Source organism: Lipotes vexillifer, unplaced genomic scaffold, assembly GCF_000442215.2.
Source record: "Lipotes vexillifer unplaced genomic scaffold, Lipotes_vexillifer_v1.1 scaffold617, whole genome shotgun sequence".
Lineage (NCBI taxonomy): Eukaryota > Metazoa > Chordata > Mammalia > Artiodactyla > Lipotidae > Lipotes > Lipotes vexillifer.
In genome coordinates this window covers 1488899-1510018 of record NW_006771417.1, presented here as the reverse complement: position 1 = coordinate 1510018, position 21120 = coordinate 1488899, and the positions used below count along the sequence as shown (strand labels likewise).

The following is a 21120-nucleotide window of genomic DNA, read 5'->3' as shown; positions in this document are numbered from 1 at the left end:
GGGATAGGGAGGGTGGGAGGGAGGGAGACAAAGAGGGAAGAGATATGGCAACATATGTATATGTATAACTGATTCACTCTGTTATAAAGCAGAAACTAACACACCATTGTAAAGCAATTATACCCCAATAAAGATGTTAAAAAAAAAAAAAAGTTTAAGAGAAACAAGATTAGATAGCCTCAATGCATCTCCCTCTAAAACACTTATTACTTACAAAAGGAAAAACAGTAACTTTACAATTAAGAAACCCAGCAGTTACCACCTTAACCAAGAGGATCAAGGTTAACACCATCAATAGTGAAATATAACAACATCATAAATCCCCAATATGACATACTTTCAGTACACATCACTTCTGTAGTATTACTGCCAATCTATTTATGAGAAATCATAAACAAATACAAACTGACCAGAATTCATTAAAAATGTCAAAATCATGAAAAATAAGTATAAATAAAGGAACTATCAAAGCTTGGAAGAGACTAAGGATACATGACAACTAAATATAATGTGGGATCCTGAATTAGATCCTGGAAAAGAAACAAAAAAAAAAGGCGAGGTGGGGACAGGGAACTGGTGGAATTTGAACAAGGGCTGTAGTTAAGATTTAACAGCATTGTACCAATGTTAATTTCCTGACTTTGACCATTGTACTTTGGTTATGTAAAATGTTAGCAACAAGGAAAGCTAGGTGAAGGGTATAAAGAAATTAATTTTACAACTTTCCTGTAAGTCTAAAGTTATTTCAAAGTAAACTGTTAAATATATATATATATATATATATGTTCTTTACAAATATATCAATAATGTGAAGTTAGAAAGAGAAAAACAAATATTGTATATTAACGCGTATATGTGGAATCTAGAAAAATGGTACAGATGAACCGGTTTGCAAGGCAGAAATAGAGACACAGATGTAGAGAACAAACGTATGGACCCCAAGGGGGGAAAGCAGGGGTGGGGGTGGAGGGCGAGGGGGGCGGGGGAGGTGGGAGGGTGGGATGAACTGGTAGATTGGGATTGACATGTATACACTAATATGTATAAAATAGATCATAAGAACCTACTGTATAAAAAATAGTAAATTAAATAAAATTCAAAATAAAAAAATATATATCAATAACATATTCAATAAGGCTAGAAAGAACATGATTATCTCTGTAACAAAATAAACTCTGTAAGAGCAGTTCAAATGACATCATGATGAATATAAGTATTGATAAACAGTAAAAATGGGAAGTGAATTTAAACTGACCCCAAGACACACTTGAAGCAGCCTTTGCAAATAAACTCCTGGAATGAGCTTTCTAAAGTTCAAAATACACCGAAGTATTTTACATAATTAGATTTTGTAGGTATATGGACTAGCATAAACGGAAGCTCATTTTTTTCAAAGGTCAAAAACTTAAGATTCCTTCAACTGCCACTCATCAAACTAGGCCTACCAAAAATTCTGAAGTGTTTTCATGTAAATGGCTTAAATGGCAGAAATCCATAGTGGTAGAAAAACAGAGACTATGTATGAGCAAACCTTCAACTTGACCTGCTTCCACGTGTTTCTAAATCTCTATTTACTCTTCATCTATACCCTATCCCAACCTAATTAAATGTTAAAATTTGCATCTTTTCTCTCCTGCCATATTCTTTCTGTAGGATTACTATTTTATTGTCGCCCTTCCTGTTATACAGGATGTACACAACTGGTGTTAAAAAGTACAATACATTCTACAGCTGAGCACCACTTTCTGTAACTGAACGGGCAAAGAAATTATACTGAACATCAGCATCTGGCAGTATTTTTCAGAAAAAAAAAAGTGTCTAAAGTGGGTTTAAACTGATTAACACTATTAAATCACTTCTAATATTTGATATTATATGATTCAATACAGCCATACAATTACATAAAATGTGTTAACATCAAAGAATACAACCAAAATTAAGATAGCAAACAAAGCCTATATAACTTTTTTTAACAGAAAATACTCTTGAAACCTGCATGTAACTGCCCATTCTTTTAAAGAAAACCTACTTAAAGCAAAATTATCAACCACCAGAAAAGTCACACACAGTAAGCCTATCCCCACAAAGTGTACAAAATGCACACTTGAAAAATACAAAATTAAAACAACTGTAAGCAACAGGTGAGCTGCATATTTATAAGAATGTGAAAAGAAGTCCTCCGATTTTTAGCACTGTTGTATAAAGAACTGTCTTTTGATGTGAAATTCATGACTTGTCCTCCTGGTGGGACCACACTTTACAAAAATACAATGTTTTTGAAATGAGATTACCGAGCAAGATAGAGCATCTTAGCAATGTCATCTTACTAAAGTTTTTTTCTTTGATTTTTATTACTTTATCAAAATATATCAAAACTTTATCAAACATCAAAAGATGTTCCTTAGATATGTAGGATTCATTTTTAAAATTCTTGCTTAGAAACAATATATAAAGGAGAAGCATATTTACTCCCAATCACACTCCTGAAAGATGCTTCTCAAGGCTGAGAAGGGTCTTCTCTCTTTTTCTCACTGGTTGTTTTTGGCCTTAGCATATGTTAAGATGTGAGATTTCAGGTTAGTCGACTGAGCAAACTTCTTATTACAACCGTCGAAGGGGCACATACAGGACGTGTCTCCGGTATGGATTCGCACGTGTGCACAAACAATTTGCTTCTCGAAAAAAATCATTCGATTCATATGGACGCCTTATCAGTTTTCACTTAATCTTTTCATCCAATTAAGATATTTTTCCTCACTTTTTGAAATATGTTTAAATTTCTACAGGGGCCTCAACTTCATGGTTGAAATCAGAGGTTGGCAAATTATGGGCTCTCCTACCTGTTTTGGTAAATAAAATTTTAATAGATCACAGCTATACATATTTATTTATGTATTGTCTATGGCTGCCTTTGCACTACAATGGCAGCTTTTGTAGAGCTGAACAGTTGCAAAAGAGACCCACAAACCTTAAAATATTTACTATCTAATATTTCACAGAAAAAGTTTGCTGACTCCTGGTTTAAATCATAGTTCCAAATTCAAGCAACAGTTTCACATAAAGGTCAATAAAAATCAAAGTCTAGAGCTGCAATGACCAATACAATAGCCAATTCTTACTTGAAATATGGCTAGTCTGATTTAAGTTGTGCTGTAAATCTAAAATATATACTGGATAGGAAAAAAAGGAAAATAAACTATCTTGGTAACATTTGTATTTATTGTATTTTGAAATGATATTTTGGATATGCTGAGTTACATAAAATATATTTATTAAAATCAATTTTGCCCATTTCTTTTTACTTTTTTATGTGTCTACTAAATTTTAAATTACTTATATGGCTTACATTATATTTCTACCAGACAGTGCTGGTCTTAAAATCTTATTTAAGATAATAAATGTTTTTCCTATATAATGAGCTTAAAAATATCATTTATCATCCAACCTGGAACACTGTTGAGAGGGTCACAGGTGCTATTAATGCAGAGACAATGGGCATTGAACCAAAACATTGTGGGCAACCTTTAGAAAATATGTTCATAAGCAGAGATACAAATTTGCCAAAATTTTTCTATGACAATCACCCTTCTAAAATGTTTTCTATATAGATTTAAGAACACTGAGTTAATCATATGTCTTCTATAACCTTTCTTCTCATAAATCCTATTTCCCACATTGCCAATTCACTCTACCCGTACAAAAAGGAGTTATCAGGCTGTAAAAGTACAGAGAAATGTTATTCCCTTCCCTCCTATATCATGTAGTTCACAAAATTAAAAATTAGTGAGTAATTGTGTACCTCTGAGGGATTCACCTTTTAAATTCTGGAACATAAGCACTTTGCTGCCTTGCTTTGTATTTAAAACTGAGTAAACTTACCTGTCCTGAAGCATGCCAATGTAAAATTATAAATGTTCCATTAGTACTTCCAAGTATATGATGAGAAAAACATTGTACCTCAAATTCAAAATTAAGCCAATAGAAAAAAATGACTGAAATTTTAAAACTTCGTACCACTTAAACAATCTTATCAGAGACCTCTAGATGGGGCTGTAACTTCAGAAATACAACAGTTTTTCAGCATCTTCAGTAATTTATGCAGCCTAGATGTGTTAAATTGAATGTAATTCTAAAACCACAACTACAATTTTGCTGTTTTTTCAACTCAGTGTATTATGAGCATACTACTCATAATTCTGGTATTAAGTTCCAGCTGTAACCACTTGCCTTCTAATAATGCTCTGTGTTAAATAATGTTCAATAAAAATTAAGCATTGAGAATAACAATGATATATATACATTACAGGGTTTTTATTTTTGTTTTTGTTGAGGAGGACCTGGATTAGTGGAGGAAAGGGTGGGAGAGGAAATCAACCAGGCTACTATTTACCTGGGCCCAAAACGTTACTGCATCTTCTACATGACTTCCAATCACATCTTCAACTAAAACCAAATCACAATGCAAAGAAAATTAGAAATTAATCAAGATCATCTAGCTCTTACAACAAAAAATTTTTAGTGTCAGTACCTTTACTGTAATGTACTTCTTCATCCATCTGGACAATTCCTGAAAAACTAAAACAATTCAATACTTTGAATTAGGTTCTATTAATCTGTCCATTAACACTGAATAAAGACTAAACCATATAATGTCCAAATTCCTCCAAGTACGTTTTGTCCTAAGTTATCAAAATTTAAACTCTACATTAAAAACAACCCCAAAGATATTTTCTTCAATAATTGTTTTCAGTATATTGTATTTTGCAATTTCATCATACGCAATTTCTATCTTTGAAATTATCTCTTTAGCCAAACCTTTATAAATTTACCTTGAAGTGTATAATTCATGCACACTTTGATCAGTTACATAAATACTTCAGAACAATGTGCATACTCTTTTAAAATAATCGATGCCCTCCCCAAACATGAGTAGGACTTCCATAATTTAAACAAAAAGAAACACTACAAACATATGTAAAACAAATGCTTCTGACTGGTATTTAATTTTTAAATAAACATATCCATTTTATTTAAAAGGCATAGTTGTTTCTGCTTTTGAAGATACCCTGCATTTAAAAACTGCAAAATGAATCAAACTTTATACATACCTTCAAAAATAATTTTCATTAAATAATTTGCTTTCCCAACTGCAAAATATTTCAAGATAAATGTCTACTAGTTTATAATTTTATCCTTAAAACACCATAAGATTGCACTTCACATGCATAAATGTTAGTTTTTTGAAGGAAATGGAAAACAATAAAAATTTTTTAAGAAATTTAAGAGTTAACTAAACATCACTACACCAAAGCTCCAAATACTCTCCCAAATATGGGGGAAAGATTTAACCCTATGGGGGGGCAGGGGGGAAGGTCGTAAAAATTATTTTTTAAACTTTATTCTTATTTTCGTTACAACTTAAAACATTTTTTTTCGCATACACTAACTAGGATCAACACATCTTTAAAAGAAGGATTCTTCCTCAAATACTGGCCAAAAGTAATTTTTAAATTGAGCAAAAACTTGTAAAACCAAGTTGGAATCTGTTCAGGGAAACTATATTTCACTGGAAGACACTGGCTTAAACCTAGTAAAAATGAAAATGTTTACCTTGGAAATAGCACCACACGATCTAAAAAGCCACTGCTAAAATAATATTTAAATGTTACTTTTAAAGGGGTCAAAAAAGACTTTTCCACATGGTTATGAAGGAAGTGATGCTGCACCCACTTTCTGCAAACCTAGATTACCAAACGGCACTTCCATTTCACATCGAGAGTTTGGAATAAGTAAGTCCAGGTCGCTCCTTAACACCTATATTAGCAGGGATTTCGAAGCTTAAACGGCACGTAGTTTGCGGGAAGAGAAAAGTCCACCCGACAACAGGCCTGCAGGTCCCTGTCTTCACCCAGATCACGCAGGCCTCAGTTATTTGCAGGCCAGCTTCACCTCCCGGCACCACACTCAGCAACTGGGGTGCCTGTCACCCTCATAAGTGGGCCGGCGGCTCGGAGACCAAGAAGGCCCGGAAACGGGCCGTGCCCATACTGGTCAGCCCTAAAGACCACCAGAGGTGAAAATACGGTCCCTGAAGCAGCCACCAACAACCTACCAAAAAGACTCCTACTGACCTCGCACTTTTCACCAGAGAAGTTCTAGAAAAGTGACCCCGGGCCCACACGCTGGGCCCTCAGCCCTCCGTCCCTAGGCCGTGGCTCGCAGTCAGCTCGCCGTCAGCCGGCCGTGACGCAAGTGCAGAGGCTTACCTCACGAGCCCCGGCCACTCTGGCCCCACACTGCGCTTGCGCGATCTTTGCTGCGCCTTCATATTGGCTCAGCGCGAGCCGGTGCCTCGCTCACGTGACCACCAAGGCCTGCGGGCCTAGGGCGGGGCGTGCTGGCTGAGGCCAGGCACCCGGCGGGCAGCGCGCGGAGACTGCGCCTGCAAGATTTATGGGCGGGTATTCCCAGCACCTGCGGGCTAATGGCTGCTTCTTTAACAAGGCTTCAAATAATGATATAAGGTAGTGGCTTGGATTTGGTGGCCTTTCCTAATTTGTACGCGGTGATTAAAATTTTAAAGCAACCAAGTTAGAAGAATCCCGGCATTCTTTTTTACAGGTGGAAAGGAGAAAATGACGTTAGTTAATGAAAATGTGGTTTTCAAATTGGTAGATTTACAAGCATTTCTCGGTCCAGCCTAGCGTCAGATCCCTCTCTTGTGTTGCAGCGTTTTTCACGACAGTAAGGGGGAAAAACTAATATAGCTTATCTATCCGGTTATAAGCAGATATTACCCTTTGTGGCAAACCTTGCATAACAGTAGAAAACTATTTTGCTTTCTTTTTTTTTTTTTTTTTTTTTTACGGTACTAGGGCCTCTCGCTGTTGTGGCCCCGCCCGTTGCGGAGCACAGGCTCCGGATGCGCAGGCTCAGCGGCCTTGGCTCAACGGGCCCAGCGGCTCCGCGGCATGCGGGATCTTCTCGGATCTGGGCACGAACCCGCGTCCCCTGCATCGGCAGGCGGACTCTCAACCACTGCGCCACCATGGGAGCCCCGCTCCATTAATTTTTAACTGCTTGATTGAAGTATAATTAATATACAATAAGCTGCAGGTATTAAAAGTACATTTTTAGATGACTGAACATATTATATACTGTTGCAGTCATCCTCACTGTTCACAAAGATAAGTCATTTCCTTTATCCCCCCCAAAAGTTTCCTCATGCCTCTTTGTAGTACTTGGCTCCCCATGTCTACCCCAAAGAACAGATTCTGCTTTCTGTCACCATACGTAAGTTTGCATTTTCTAGAATTGGATGTTAATGAAATCATACAGTATGTCCATTTCCTCTGTTCTCTTTCATTCAGCATAATTATTTTGAGATTCATCCATTTTTTCACATGTATCAATAGTTCGTTGCTCCTTATTGCTAAGTACTATTCCACTGATACCAGCTGTGGGTTTTAGTAGATACCCTTTATCGGATTGAAGAAATTACCTTCTATTCTTAGTTTGCTGAGAGCTTTTATCATGAATGTATGTTCAATTTTGTCGAATACTCCTTCATCTACTGTGATGATCATGTGGTTCTTTTTTAATTAGTTAATATGATGAATTACACTGGCTAATTTTCAAATGTTAAACCAACCTTGCATCCCTTGGATAAAACCCACTTGGTCATGATGTATTATCCTTTTTATATATTCTTGTATTAGATTTGCTAAAATGTTAAGAATTTTTGCATCTATGTTCAAGAGGGATATTGGTCTGAAATTTTCTTTTCTTATAATGTCTTTGTCTGGTTTTGATACAGAGCAATACTGGCCACATAGAATGAGTTGTAAAGAATTCCTAACTTCAGTTTTCTGGAAAAGTCTGCATAGAATTGGTAATCTTTGTTTCTTAAATATTTGGTAAAATTCACAGTGCAGCCATCTGGGCCTGGAATTTTCTTTGTGGGAATTTTATTAACTACAAATTCAGTTTCTTTAATTGATATATAGGCTAATCAGCATATAATAGATATAGGTCTAATCATCTATTATCTATTTATTATTGAATGAACTTCATAGTTTGTGTCTTTCAAGGAATTTATCCATTTCATCCAAGCTGTCAAATTCATTGGCATGAAGTTGTTTATAACATTCCTTTATTATCCTTTTAATATCTGTAGAATCTATAGTGATATCACCACTCTTGTTCCTAATGTTGGTGAATTGTGTGCTTTCTATCTTTTGCTGATCCATCTAGCTAGAGGTTTATCAATATTGTCTTCTCAAAAAACCCAGCATTTGGTTTTATTCATTTTCTCTATTACTTTTCTGTTTTCTATTTCTATTTCTGCTCTGATCTTTATTATTTCCTTTTTCCTGTTTATTTTCATTTTCATTCTCTCTTCTTCCTCTAGTTTCTTAAGGTGAAAGCTGAGGTCAGTGATTTGAAATCTCCTTTTCTGGTATAGGCATTTGGTGCTGTAAATTTCCCTCTAAGTACTGCTTTAGCTGAATGACACACGTATTTTTATGTTTTCACTCTCATTCCATTAAAAGTACTTTGATTCCTCTTCTAATTTTTTTCTTTGACCCATGGATTATTTAAACACATGTTATATAAGTTTCAAATATTTGGAGATGTCCCAAATATTGGGACACCTTGTTATTGATTTCTAATTTAATTCCATTGTGGTCAGAGGACATAAATTACCATCTGAATCGTCTTTAAAGTATTGAGACTTGTTTTATGGCCTAGAATATAGTCAATCTTAGTAAATGTTCCATGTGCACTAAAAAAAAAAAAAAAAAGAATGTGTACAGCAGTTCTCCCTTATCCACAGTTTCAGTTACCCAAGGTCAACCAGAGTTTGAAAATATTAAATGGAAAATTCCAAAAATAAACAGTTATAAGTATTAAATTGTGCACCCATCTGAGTAAGTATGATGAAATCCTACACTTTCCTGCTTCATAGTGCCCTGGATCCCCAACCATTGACATTGTCTCCTCCTAACATCCAACCACTGACATCATCATGGCCTGATGACCCAGGATCACCCAAAGTAGATGACCTTCCTTCTGACATATCTTCAGGAAGTCAGTAGTAGGCCAATGCTACATCACAATGCCTATGCCATTCACTTCACTTCATCTAATCATGTAGCCACTGTATCATCTCACATCATCACAAGAAGAAATGTGGCTACAGTACAACAAGATTGTGAGAGAATCTTGTGAGAGAAAATTTTTATCACGTAATTTTTTATAGTATATTGTTATAATTGTTCTATTTGTTAGTTATTCTATTTGTTAATCTCTTACTGTGCCTAATTTATACATTAAACTTTATCATAGGTATGTATGTATAGAAAAAACGTAATATTTTAGGGTTTGGTACCATCTACGGTTTCAAGAATCCACTAGGGGTCTTGGAACATATTGACCAGGGATAAGGGGGGACTACTGTATTCTGCTGTCATTAGGCTGAGTGTTCTATAAATGTCACTTAGGTCAAGTTGGTTAATAGTTGTCCAGGTCTTCTATATCCCTACTGACTTTATATCTACATAACCCATTGGTCAGGGTGGCCCTTAGGTCATTAACTCTGACTCAAGCCTGCAGCACCTGAGAAGCATCTAGGGCAAAAAGCAAGAACTATCAGCTTCTAAGTTGATCTATCCCAATTATATATATTTAAGGACTGTAGAAATAAACAAAGAGTGTCGCCAGACCCACTGTACCCACTGAGATGGACTTCGGCCAGGACTTCATTTATCATTGGGCTTCCATAAAACCAGAGGACCATAATGGTGTTTTGGGTCCTTTGGGATCCATATCAGCTCAGATCCTGTCCAGTAGTCCTTGGTTTAAAATCTTAATATTCCTCTTTCTCTACTGCATAGTTACCCTGGTAAATGGTGTTAAATGACTGACCCTTTGGGGAAGCATCAAGGGGATGTTTATCATATATACTTGAGAATCCTTCCTCAAAGGGATCTGGGCTTTCCCTTCCATCAATGGGCTCTAGATCTGAACTGCCTTAGATTCAGAAATTGAGTGAGGAACCATGGTTATACAAGTCAAATAACATCCTAATCAGCCGTGCTTCTATCTTTCCCCTGGAACATCATGATCTTAACCTTCTTCACAGATCCATGCCTTCGTACCTATTAATTATGTCCATTGGGCCTCTGACAGTTAAGTTCCACAACCTGGCCTTTGACATTTCTGCATCCCATCATCTACACTTATATAAAGGAGCCCAGTATCATGGCAGCATCTTCTACCATCAACTCTACCCTGCAGAGGTTAGCCACTGCCGAACTTCTGTGTTGCCAGTATATTCTTCACCATTACATTTCTTATTGCCTTAGTTACAAGCATCATCTGAGCCTTCCCAAAGAAAACAGTCAAGTGGTAGCTTCTCCAGTTTTAAACAACAAATCCATTCTAACATTGCTGTTTTCTTGAGCTTTCTGAGCCCCTCCTCAATACTATGCCAAATAACTTCTGGCATTTCTACCATATCTTCCATATGCTATCCTAGCAATGTGTTAGGACCAACTCCAGATACCCTTGCCAGGACATTAAAGCCTGAGTCATAAGTAAGTGCTACTATGTCCCTCTTTCCTGTCAAGCCTTATATTCCACTCCCTGATCCAACACCCTCAAGATCTATTCCCAAACATGTTTCCTAGGTTCCTTCCAGTACATTTAGACCAGAACCTGCAGTTCATGCAAATTGTCACCTATCCTCCTATAGGAAGGACTGTATATCTGCTCTAAGGGTATGCTGAGATCTGATCCTAGTTACCAGTTCAGAGTCAATAAGGCATAGCAGGGATGGGTCTTAAGGAGAACAAGTATTATCTTGCAATGCAAGTGCCTCAAATAGTCTTTGCAGGATCTCCAGGCAAGGGCAGGCTGCTCTCCTCTAGCAACGTAGAGGAGACTGCTTCGGCCAGCTCCAAGGTTCAGGAAAACCTGAGGGTTCAGTATTTCTCAGTCTTACCCACACACGTGTCCCCATTGCATGTTTCAAGGTTCCTTTTCCTGTAGGCATGCTAACTTTGGTGGAGGAAATGATCAAGGCTGTGCATTCAGTTTCCTTTGCAGCCTTGCACCTTTACTATTAAATTTGGGCTGGAATGTCAGCACAGATGGCCTTCATCCGCATGAGATGAGATTTTTCTTGAAAGGTGCTATTGAGGCACTCTGGTTTCCACAGCATGCCTTAAGTAGCTAACATGAACCTATGCCCTTTTCTTTTTTCAAGGTTTCCAAAGCAGTTAACAATGGCTAAAGAACACCTCCATCTTTATAATTTCCGTTAGTCCCATTCCACAGTAATGTCACTGCTACGGTATAACCTAACACTTCACCTTCCACCTGCTATTCACGCAAATCCACTACAGTAACTGTGATGCATCTACATGCCAGGAGTTATCACTACCCCACTTATCACCATCTATGGGTCTTTACTGTCATCTATTCAATGAATATTGCAGTCACAGAATCCCATCCTGAGGGTTTGCTTTTTAAGGCCATTCCTGATACCTATCATAGCCTGGGTTTACCCCTCACAAAAAAGCAAAGCCTAAGACAAATGTTCAAATACAGGTAAGTATATTTGGGAAGTTATCTGAGGGAACCAGAGGAAGGAGTCAGGGAGTGGAAAAGGGGAAAAGAGAAAGCTAACATAAGGATGTATTATGGGGATGACCATTGCCATGGGTGACTAGTGCTCAATCCTATTTTCTGAGAAAGATTATGAAAGGCATCTCAGAACTGTCTTCCCAGCAGAAGGAAGGGGAACTATTTATCTATCTATTGGCTTCCACCTCCCATTAGTAAAGTTTGGTCCCAAGATCATTAACCCACCCGTGTATTTCATACATGTATGATGCAGAAGGGTTCCAGTGGGCATCCCAAGCCACAGTGTCAGAGGATCTTTAGAGAAGACAGCAAGACAAAGTGCCATCAAATGGCTTCCACGTGAAGCTGTCAGAAGCCTGCTTGGAAGTGTCTCACAGCAGTACTGGAGTTAGAGGTGCACCAAGAGAATTTGAAGTGGCACACGGAAGGCATCAATACAGTTATAAACAATGCATAGTTAACAAAACAACTTAAAAATCATTAGATACCACTAGAAAATGATTATATAATTTTAAAATACACTTTTTTATTTTAAAACAAATCAACATTACAAAGTTTGAAAAATAAAAATTAAGGATATTCATGTAACTATTTTGAATGAAACATATTTGTTCAAAACCCTCAATAACATCTTTAATTTTTAAAATAGCCTGAAAAAGTTAAACTGTTATAAACTAAAAATATTTACCGTACTTTAAGCTTTTGGCTAATATAAAAATAACCTCATTTGTTAGGAGAGATAAAAAGTTTATATAAAGTAATAAATCATGAATTTTGACAAAAGTAGTATAAGGTATTTTCACTTAAATAAATTAAGGAAACATTCAAAAAGATATTTTTACACAGAAAAAGAAGTAACTTATTTGAGGAAAAATAAATTGTATTATTATACTTAAATAATTAACACACAAAAGACATATTTGGATGCTGGTTTTAATTTCCCCAGTAGTCTTCATGAAGATTTTGTAGTTGATGGCAATGGTGCTTTTCCTTTCTGCTTAGCAGCCTTTTCCATTTTTATCTGAAAATTTAAAATATTTGTTGATATAATAATTTGTAAAACATCCTAAAGAAAAAAAAAGGTTGCACATACCTCATTTGGGTTCATGTCTTATCACAGCCATTTTACACACTTAGCGGTTATTAAGCTGCTAAATACTAAAGCCACAATCTGATTGTTGAAGGGACCTAACTGCATTTTAAAAATATGGTTTGTTGGGGTATGCAAGCTCCCAACTCCTCTCCCTCCTGTGTTTCCTCTCTTCTCTCTCAGAGACAGGGCAGACTTCATTAACACCTTAGAGACAGACAGAGAATGGGTCAGAGGGAGGGGGAAGAGGCAGAGAGTCTCACTTACACACACACACACACCCCTTCACACACACAACCCAGTACCCGGGAGAGATTTGAGGAGTGCTGACTGAACAGAGGACTCAGATAATGAGCACAAAAGCGAGAACCCTGCAGAGAAGGGTCCTGTCAAGGCCTCTGTCTCTATCTCAGTGTGTGAGTATGTGTGTGTGTATACGTGTGTGTGTGTGTGTGTGTGTGTGTGTGTGTGTGTGTGTGTGTGTGTGTGTGTGTGTGTGTGTGTGTGTGTGTGTGTGTATCTCAAACACAGTCAAAGAATGACAAAATTTTTTAATTAAAAACGTAATCAGGGACTTCCCTGGTGGCGCAGTGGTTAAGAATCCACCTGCCAATGCAGGAACACGGGTTCGAGCCCTGCTCCAGGAAGATCCCACATGCTGTGAAACAACTAAGCCTGTGTGCCACAACTACTGAGCCTGTGCTCTAGAGCCCATGAGCCACAGCTACTGAGCCCACGTACTGCAATTACTGAAGCCCACGTGCCTAGAGCCCGTGCTCCACAACAAGAGAAGCCGCCACAACTAGAGAAAGCCTGCACACAGCAACGAAGACCCAATGCAGCCGAAAATAATAAATAAATAAACTTTTTAAAAAAAGTCATCTAGTACTGTTTGATTTCAACTTTACAAAAGCATTTTAACAAAAATAACATATAATGAATATTGCTTTGGAGAAATGATTAAATTAATTTTAATTGCCACTAAAGTTAAAAAAAAGAAAAGCTTAAATGCCTAACCTTACATCCAGCCTTTGCATATTCCCTACAGCGTTACAGGATACACCTAATCCAGTTGGATTATCTCTGGAACACATACTGCTTAAAGGACAGTTACCTATAATTCTGATTTCTACATTTCAACAGTCACCTTCCTGAAGGTTGTCCTCCACTGTAACTGAAACAAAGAAGAAGCTTGCATACCCTAAGCAGCAGCCTTCTGATCTTTTAGAAACAAATAAATCCTTTCCTTGGGGAAAAAAAAAAGGACTCCACAGAACACAAAACCCACGTTCCTTTTACTGCCACTCACACTCACACACACCAATTCCAAGGCAGCACCACTGCCTTACCCCTGCAAAAAAAGGGGAGAGAAAATATGGGGCATGGTGGGTGGAGGCAAGGCCTCTTACTTCCTAATATGACGGGAATAATACAAAGAAACGAGAAGAGGCCTGGCAAAACCAGTCTACCCAATCTCACCAAACTGCAAGTAACCTCCTAAAAATAAAAGTGAATGAATCTCACCTCTGTCTCTTCCCCATTTTCTCCCTCTCTCTCTCCTCTTTGAGTTGGCTGGGCACCTCATTCAAAAATCATACACTTGGGACTTCCCTTGCGGTCCAGTGGTTAAGACTCCTCACTTACCTGCAGGGTGCACAAGTTCGATCCCTGGTCAGGGAACTAAGATACTGCATGCTGCACAGCACGGCCAAAAAAATAAAGAAATAAAAATCGTACACTCATATCACTCTTGTACACTGTAAAGGTCAACAGGCCATCTGAAGGACCCCCAAAGAACACTCTGTTCTTAGGCAAAGATTATGGGCCTCGGAGTCAGAAGAATACCTGAATCCTACCTCTACTGTTGATTAACCATCTGAGGCAAACTACTAACCAACAGTTTTGTCCTTTGTAAAAAAGGTCATAGTAATAGGCACTATGTAATAGGGTTGTTCTAAAGGTTTAAATAAGATTTTATATATATATATATATATACACACACACACACACATATATATACACATATACACACACACACACATACACACACACATATATAAATCTAGGTACTTAATAAGCACTCAAATGCTAATCCCCTTACCCCTCTCATTTAGGGCCAAGTGTTACATTTGCAGTAACATCAAAAAAGATCAAATATGCTAAACAAACAACGAAAGCTAAAGCAGCGTTTACTCATTTCAAATAGTACTTAGCAAATACATCCACCTAATACATTATCCAAAGAGCAAAAACACCTCCTCTTTCTCCTCCCTAATTTTTTTTAATTCTTTTATACAGCAGATCCTTATTAGTCATCAGTTTTATATACATCAGTGTATACATGTCAATCCCAATTGCCCAATTCATCACACCACCACCCCCACACCCCCGCAGCTTTCCCCTCTTGGTGGCCATACATTTGTTCTCTACATCTGTGTCTCAATTTCTGCCCTGCAAACTGGTTCATCTGTACCATTTTTCTAGGTTCCACATATACGAGTTAATATACGATATTTGTTTTTCTCTTTCTGACTTACTTCACTGTGTGTGACAGTCTCTAGATCCAACCACCTCTCAACAAATGACCCAATTTCGTTCCTTTTTATGGCTGAGTAATATTCCATTGTATATATGTACCACATCTTCTGTATCCATTCGTCTGTCCATGGGCATTTAGGTTGCTTCCATGACAGTGCTGCAATGAACATTGGGGTGCATGTGTCTTTTTGAATTATGGTTTTCTCTGGGTATATGTCCAGTAGTGGGATTGCTGGATCATATGGTAATTCTATTTTTAGTTTTTTAAGGAACCTCCATACTGTTCTCCATAGTGGCTGTATCAATTTACATTCCCACCAACAGTGCAAGAAGGTTCCCTTTTCTCCACACCCTCTCCACCATTTATTTGTAGATTTTCTGATGATGCCCATTCTAACTGGTGTGAGGTGATACCTCATTGTAGTTTTGATTTGCATTTCTCTAATAATTAGTGATGTTGAGCAGCTTTTTATGTGCTTATTGGCCATCTGTATGTCTTCTCTGGAGAAATGTCTATTTAGGTCTTCTGCTCATTTATGGATTGGGTTGTTTGTTTTTTTAATATTGAGCTGCATTAGCTGTTTATATATTTTGGAGATTAATCCTTTGTCCGTTGATTCATTTGCAAATATTTTCTCCCATTATGAGGGTGGTCTTTTCATCTTGTTTATGGTTTCCTTTGCTGTGCAAAAGCTTTGAAGTTTCATTAGGTCCCATTTGTTTATTTTTGTTTTTATTTCCATACTCTAGGAGGTGGATCAAAAAAGATCTTGCTGTGATTTGTCAAAGAGTGTTCTTCCTATGTGTTCCTCTAAGACTTTTATAGTGTCCGGTCTTACATTTAGGTCTGTAATCCATTTTGAGTTTATTTTTGTATATGGTGTTAGGGAGTGTTCTAATTTCATTCTTTTACATGTAGCTGTCCTGTTTTCCCAGCACCACTTATTGAAGAGACTGTCTTTTGTCCTTTGTATATCCTTGCCTCCTTTGTCATAGATTAGTTGACCATACGTGCGTGGGTTTATCTCTGGGCTTTCTATCTTGTTCCATTGATCTATGTTTCTGTTTTTGTGCCAGTACCATATTGTTTTGATTACTGTAGTTTTATAGTATAGTCTGAAGTCAGGGAGTCTGATTCCTGCAGCTCCATTTTTTTCCCTCAAGACTGCTTTGGCTATTCGAGGTCTTTTCTGTCTCCATACAAATTTTAAGATTTCTTGTTCTAGTTCTGTAAAAAATGCCATGGGTAATTTGATAGGGATTGCATTGAATCTGTAGATTGCTTTGGGTAGTATAGTCATTTTCACAATAGTGATTATTCCAATCCAAGAACATGGTATATCTCTCCATCTGTTGGTATCATCTTTAATTTCTTTCATCAGTGTCTTATAGCTTTCTGCATACAGGTCTTTTGTCTCCTTAGGTAGGTTTATTCCTAGGTATTTTATTCCTTTTGTTGCAATGGTAAATGTGAGTGTTTCATTAATTTCTCTTTCAGATTTTTCATCATTAGTGTATTGGAATGCAAGAGATTTCTGTGCATTAATTTTGTATCCTGCAACTTTACCAAATTCATTGATTAGCTCTAGTAGTTTTCTGGTGGCATCTTTAGGATTCTCTATGTACAGTATCACGTCATCTGCAAACAGTGACAGTTTTACTTCTTCTTTTCCAATTTGTATTCCTTTTATTTCTTTTTCTTCTCTGATTGCTGTGGCTAGGACTTCCAAAACTATGTTGAATAATAGTGGTGAGAGTGGACATCCTTGTCTTGTTCCAGATCTTAGAGGAAATGCTTTCAGTTTTTCACCATTGAGAATGATGTTTGCTATGGGTTTGTCATATATGGCCTTTATTATGTTGAGGTAGGTTCCCCCTATGCCCACCTTCTGGAGAGTTTTTATCATAAATGGGTTTTGAATTTTGTCAAAACCTTTTTCTGCATCTACTGAGATGATCTTATGGTTTTTCTCCTTCAATTTGTTAATATGGTGTATCACGTTGATTGATTTGCATATATTGAAGAATCCTTGCATCCCTGGGATAAATCCCACTTGATCACAGTGTATGATCCTTTTAATGTGTTGTTGGATTCTGTTTGCTACTATTTTGTTGAGGATTTTTGCATCTATATTCATCAGTGATATTGGTCTATAATTTTCTTTTTTTGTAGTACCTTTGTCTGGTATTGGTATCAGGGTGATGGTGGCCTCATAAAATGAGTTTCGGAGTGTTTCTTACTCTGCAATTTTTTGGAATAGTTTGAGAAGGATGGGTGTTAGCTCTTCTCTAAATGTTTGAGAGAATTCACCTGTGAAGCCATCTAGTCCTGGACTTTTGTTTGTTGGAAGATTTTTAATCATAGTTTCAATTTCATTACTTGTGATTGGTCTGTTCATATTTTCTATTTCTTCCTGGTTCAGTCTTGGAAGGTTATACCTTTCTAAGAATTTGTTCAGTTCTTCCAGGTTGTCCATTTTATTGGCATAGAGTTGCTTGTGGTAGTCCCTTAGGATGCTTTGTATTTCTACAGTTTCTGTTGTAACTTTTCCTTTTTCATTTCTAATTTTATTGATTTGAGTCCTCTCCCTCTTTTTCTTGATGAGTCTAGCTAATGGTTCATCAATTTTGTTTATCTTCTCAAAGAATCAGCTTTTAGGTTTGTTGATCTTTGATATTTTTTCTTTTTTTTTGCTATTGTTTTCTTTCTTTCTATTTAATTTATTTATTCTCTGATGTTTATGATTTGTTTCCTTCTGCTAACTTTGGGTTTTGTTTGTTCTTCTTTCTCTAGTTCCTTTAGGTGTAAAGTTAGATTGTTTATTTGAGATTTTTCTTGTTTCTTGAGGTAGGCTTGTATAGCTACAAACTTCCCTCTTAGAACTGCTTTTGCTGCGTCCCATAGGTTTTGGATCGTCATGTTTTCATTGTCATTTGTCTCTAGGTATTTTTTGATTTCCTCTTTGATTCCTTCAGTGATCTCTTGGTTATTTAGTAGTGTATTGTTTAGCCTCCAGGTGTTTTTGTTTTTTACGTTTTTTCCCCTGTAATTCATTTCTAATCTCATAGCGCTGTGGTCAGAAAAGATGCTTGATATGATTTCAATTTTCTTAAATTTACTGAGGCTTGATTTGTGACCCAAGATGTGATCTATCCTGGAGACTGTTCCATGTGCACTTGAGAAGAAAGTGTAATCTGCTGTTTTTGGATGGAATGTCCTATAAATATCAATTAAATCTATCTGGTCTGTTGTGTCATTTAAAGCTTCTGTTTCTTTATTTTCATTTTGGGTCATCTGTCCATTGGTGTAAGTGAGGTGTTAAAAGTCCCCCACTATTACTGTGTTACTGTCAATTTCCTCTTTTATAGCTGTTAGCAGTTGCCTTATGTATTGAGGTGCTCCTATGTTGGGTGCATATATATTTATAATTGTTATATCTTCTTCTTGGATTGACCCCTAGATCATTATGTAGTGTCCTTCCTTGTCTCTTGTAACGTTCTTTAAAGTCTATTTTATCTGAGTATTGCTACTCCAGCTTTCTTTTGATTTCCATTTGCATGTAATATCTTTTTCCAACCCCTCACTTTCAGTCTGAATGTGTCCCTAGGTCTGAAGTGGGTCTCTTGTAGACAGCGTATATATGGGTCTTGTTTTTGTATCCATTCAGCAAGCCTGTGTCTTTTGGTTGGAGCATTTAATCCATTCACGTTTAAGGTAATTATCAATATATATGTTCCTATGACCATTTTCTTAATTATTTTGGGTTTGTTTTTGTAGGTCCTTTTCTTCTTGTGTTTCCCACTTAGAGAAGTTCCTTTACCATTTGTTGTAGAGCTGGTTTGGTGGTGCTGAATTCTCTTAGCTTTTGCTTTTCCGTAAAGCTTTTGATTTCTCCATCGAATATGAATGAGATCCTTGCGGGGTAGAGTAATCTTGGTTGTAGGTTCTTCCCTTTCATCACTTTCAGTATATCATGCCACTGCCTTCTGGCTTGTAGAGTTTCTGCTGAGAAATCAGCTGTTAACCCTATGGGAATTCCCTTGTATCTTATTTGTCATTTTTCCCTTGCTGCTTTCAATAATTTTTCTTTGTCTTTCATTTTTGCCAATTTGATTACTATGTGGCTCAGCATGTTTCTCCTTGGGTTTATCCTGTATGGGACTCTCTGTGCTTCCCGGACTTGGGTGGCTATTTCCTTCCCCATGTTAGGGAAGTTTTCGACTATAATCTCTTCAAATATTTTCTCCGTTCCTTTCTCTCTCCTCCTTCTGGGACCCCTATAATGTGAATGTTGTTGCATTTATGTTGTCTCAGAGGTCTCTTAGGCTGTCTTCATTCCTTTTCATTCTTTTTTCTTTATTCTCTTCCGCAGCAGCGAGTTCCACCATTCTGTCTTCCAGGTCACTTATCCGTTCTTCTGCCTCCGTTATTCTGCTATTGATTCCTTCTAGTGTAGTTTTCATTTCAGTTATTGTATTGTTCATCTCTGTTTGTTTGTTCTTTAATTCTTCTAGGTCTTTGTTAAACATCTCTTGCATCTTCTTGATCTTTGCCTCCATTCTTTTTCCGAGGTCCTGGATCATCTTCACTATCATTATTCTGAATTCTTTTTCTGGAAGTTTGCCTATGTCTGCTTCATTTAGTTGATTTTCTCGGGTTTTACCTTGTTCCTTCATCTGGTACATAGCCCTCTGCCTTTTCATCTTGTCTGTCTTTCTGTGAATGTGGTTTTTGTTCCACAGGCTGCAGGACTGTAGTTCTTTTTGCTTCTGCTGTCTGTCCTCTCCTTCAAAATTTTTTTAAATTTCCTGGCATTAACCCAGTGTCTTGCACCTAGCTGACCTTTACTAATTGTTTCCTTAATAAACTTCTCCTTTATTGAGGAAAAGAGACCAAAGGCCATCCACAATGGAAGAAAATAATTTGACCTGATATATTACAGAAGCTAAGAAGCAACTCTTTAATAATATGTAAAAGTAGTTAGTAAACTATGTTACCACAAAGGCTTCAATTATCCAAACCAATTCACACTAATCATAGATTCTTCCCCACACCCAATGATACCAATGAGTAGCAAAGGATACAAGCAAAACCAGATTCAGATGTAGCACTGCTTTCTAATGGGGCCCTGAACCCATCAGATTTAGTTTCCTAATCATTCTTTTTCCCTCAATGGTGTCTGTCATAGTTTTTTGGAGTAAAAGATGAGTACTAACAACGTGTATGATACACGTCAGCTCAGAGGAAGTTGTTTAGGTTTGAGTTTCTTAGTTTTTATACTCCATTCATTACAAAGGCTGGAGAGGTTATAAGCTGTATCTCATAAATCCATAAATCACACAGGCTGAAGAGTTATAAACCACATCCCATAAATCCATAAATTCTAGGTCTATTTATAATAAGCAGTCTGGATGGGCCAGGTATATCCCCTACAACATTCACAGATAAGAACTACCCCCCTCTTTACTTTGCCACAGCAAATACCATCAGCATGTTTTTCAAGGCAGTCAACACTACCCAAGCTCCTAGAGGAGGGAAGGAACGAGTTTTAGAACCCTGTCCCTCATAAGCCTATGAGAAAAAAGTAAAGTTCAGCTGTGAATGTGTGTGTTCTAAGAACACAGAATGATCTGATTAAAAGTCTATCCTGGGCTTCCCTGGTGGCACAGTGGTTGGGAGTCTGCCTGCCGATGTGGGCAGCATGGGTTCGTGCCCTGGTGCGGGAGGATCCCGCGTGCCGTGGAACGGCTGGGCCCGTGAGCCGTGGCCACTGGGCCTGCGCATCCGGAGCCTGTGCTCCACGATGGGAGAGGCCACAGCGGTGAGAGGCCCATGTACGGCA

General features: G+C 37.4%; 2 protein-coding genes across 2 annotated transcripts in view; both read right to left on the bottom strand.

The window, feature by feature from the left end:
* Positions 1-6328, bottom strand: part of STK31 (serine/threonine kinase 31) — a 91292-nt gene extending 84964 nt beyond the window's left edge. Inside the window, 4 exon segments of the mRNA XM_007446750.1 lie at positions 4391-4443; positions 4529-4575; positions 6132-6182; positions 6267-6328. Coding sequence (XP_007446812.1) covers positions 4391-4443; positions 4529-4575; positions 6132-6182; positions 6267-6328 — 213 coding nt within the window.
* FAM221A (family with sequence similarity 221 member A) overlaps positions 6325-21120 on the bottom strand; it is a 33246-nt gene continuing 18450 nt past the window's right edge. The window contains exons 7-8 of the mRNA XM_007446749.1: positions 20746-20849; positions 6325-6505 (exon numbers count right to left, since the gene is read on the bottom strand). Coding sequence (XP_007446811.1) covers positions 6325-6505; positions 20746-20849 — 285 coding nt within the window. The remainder of the gene's footprint in view (positions 6506-20745; positions 20850-21120) is intronic.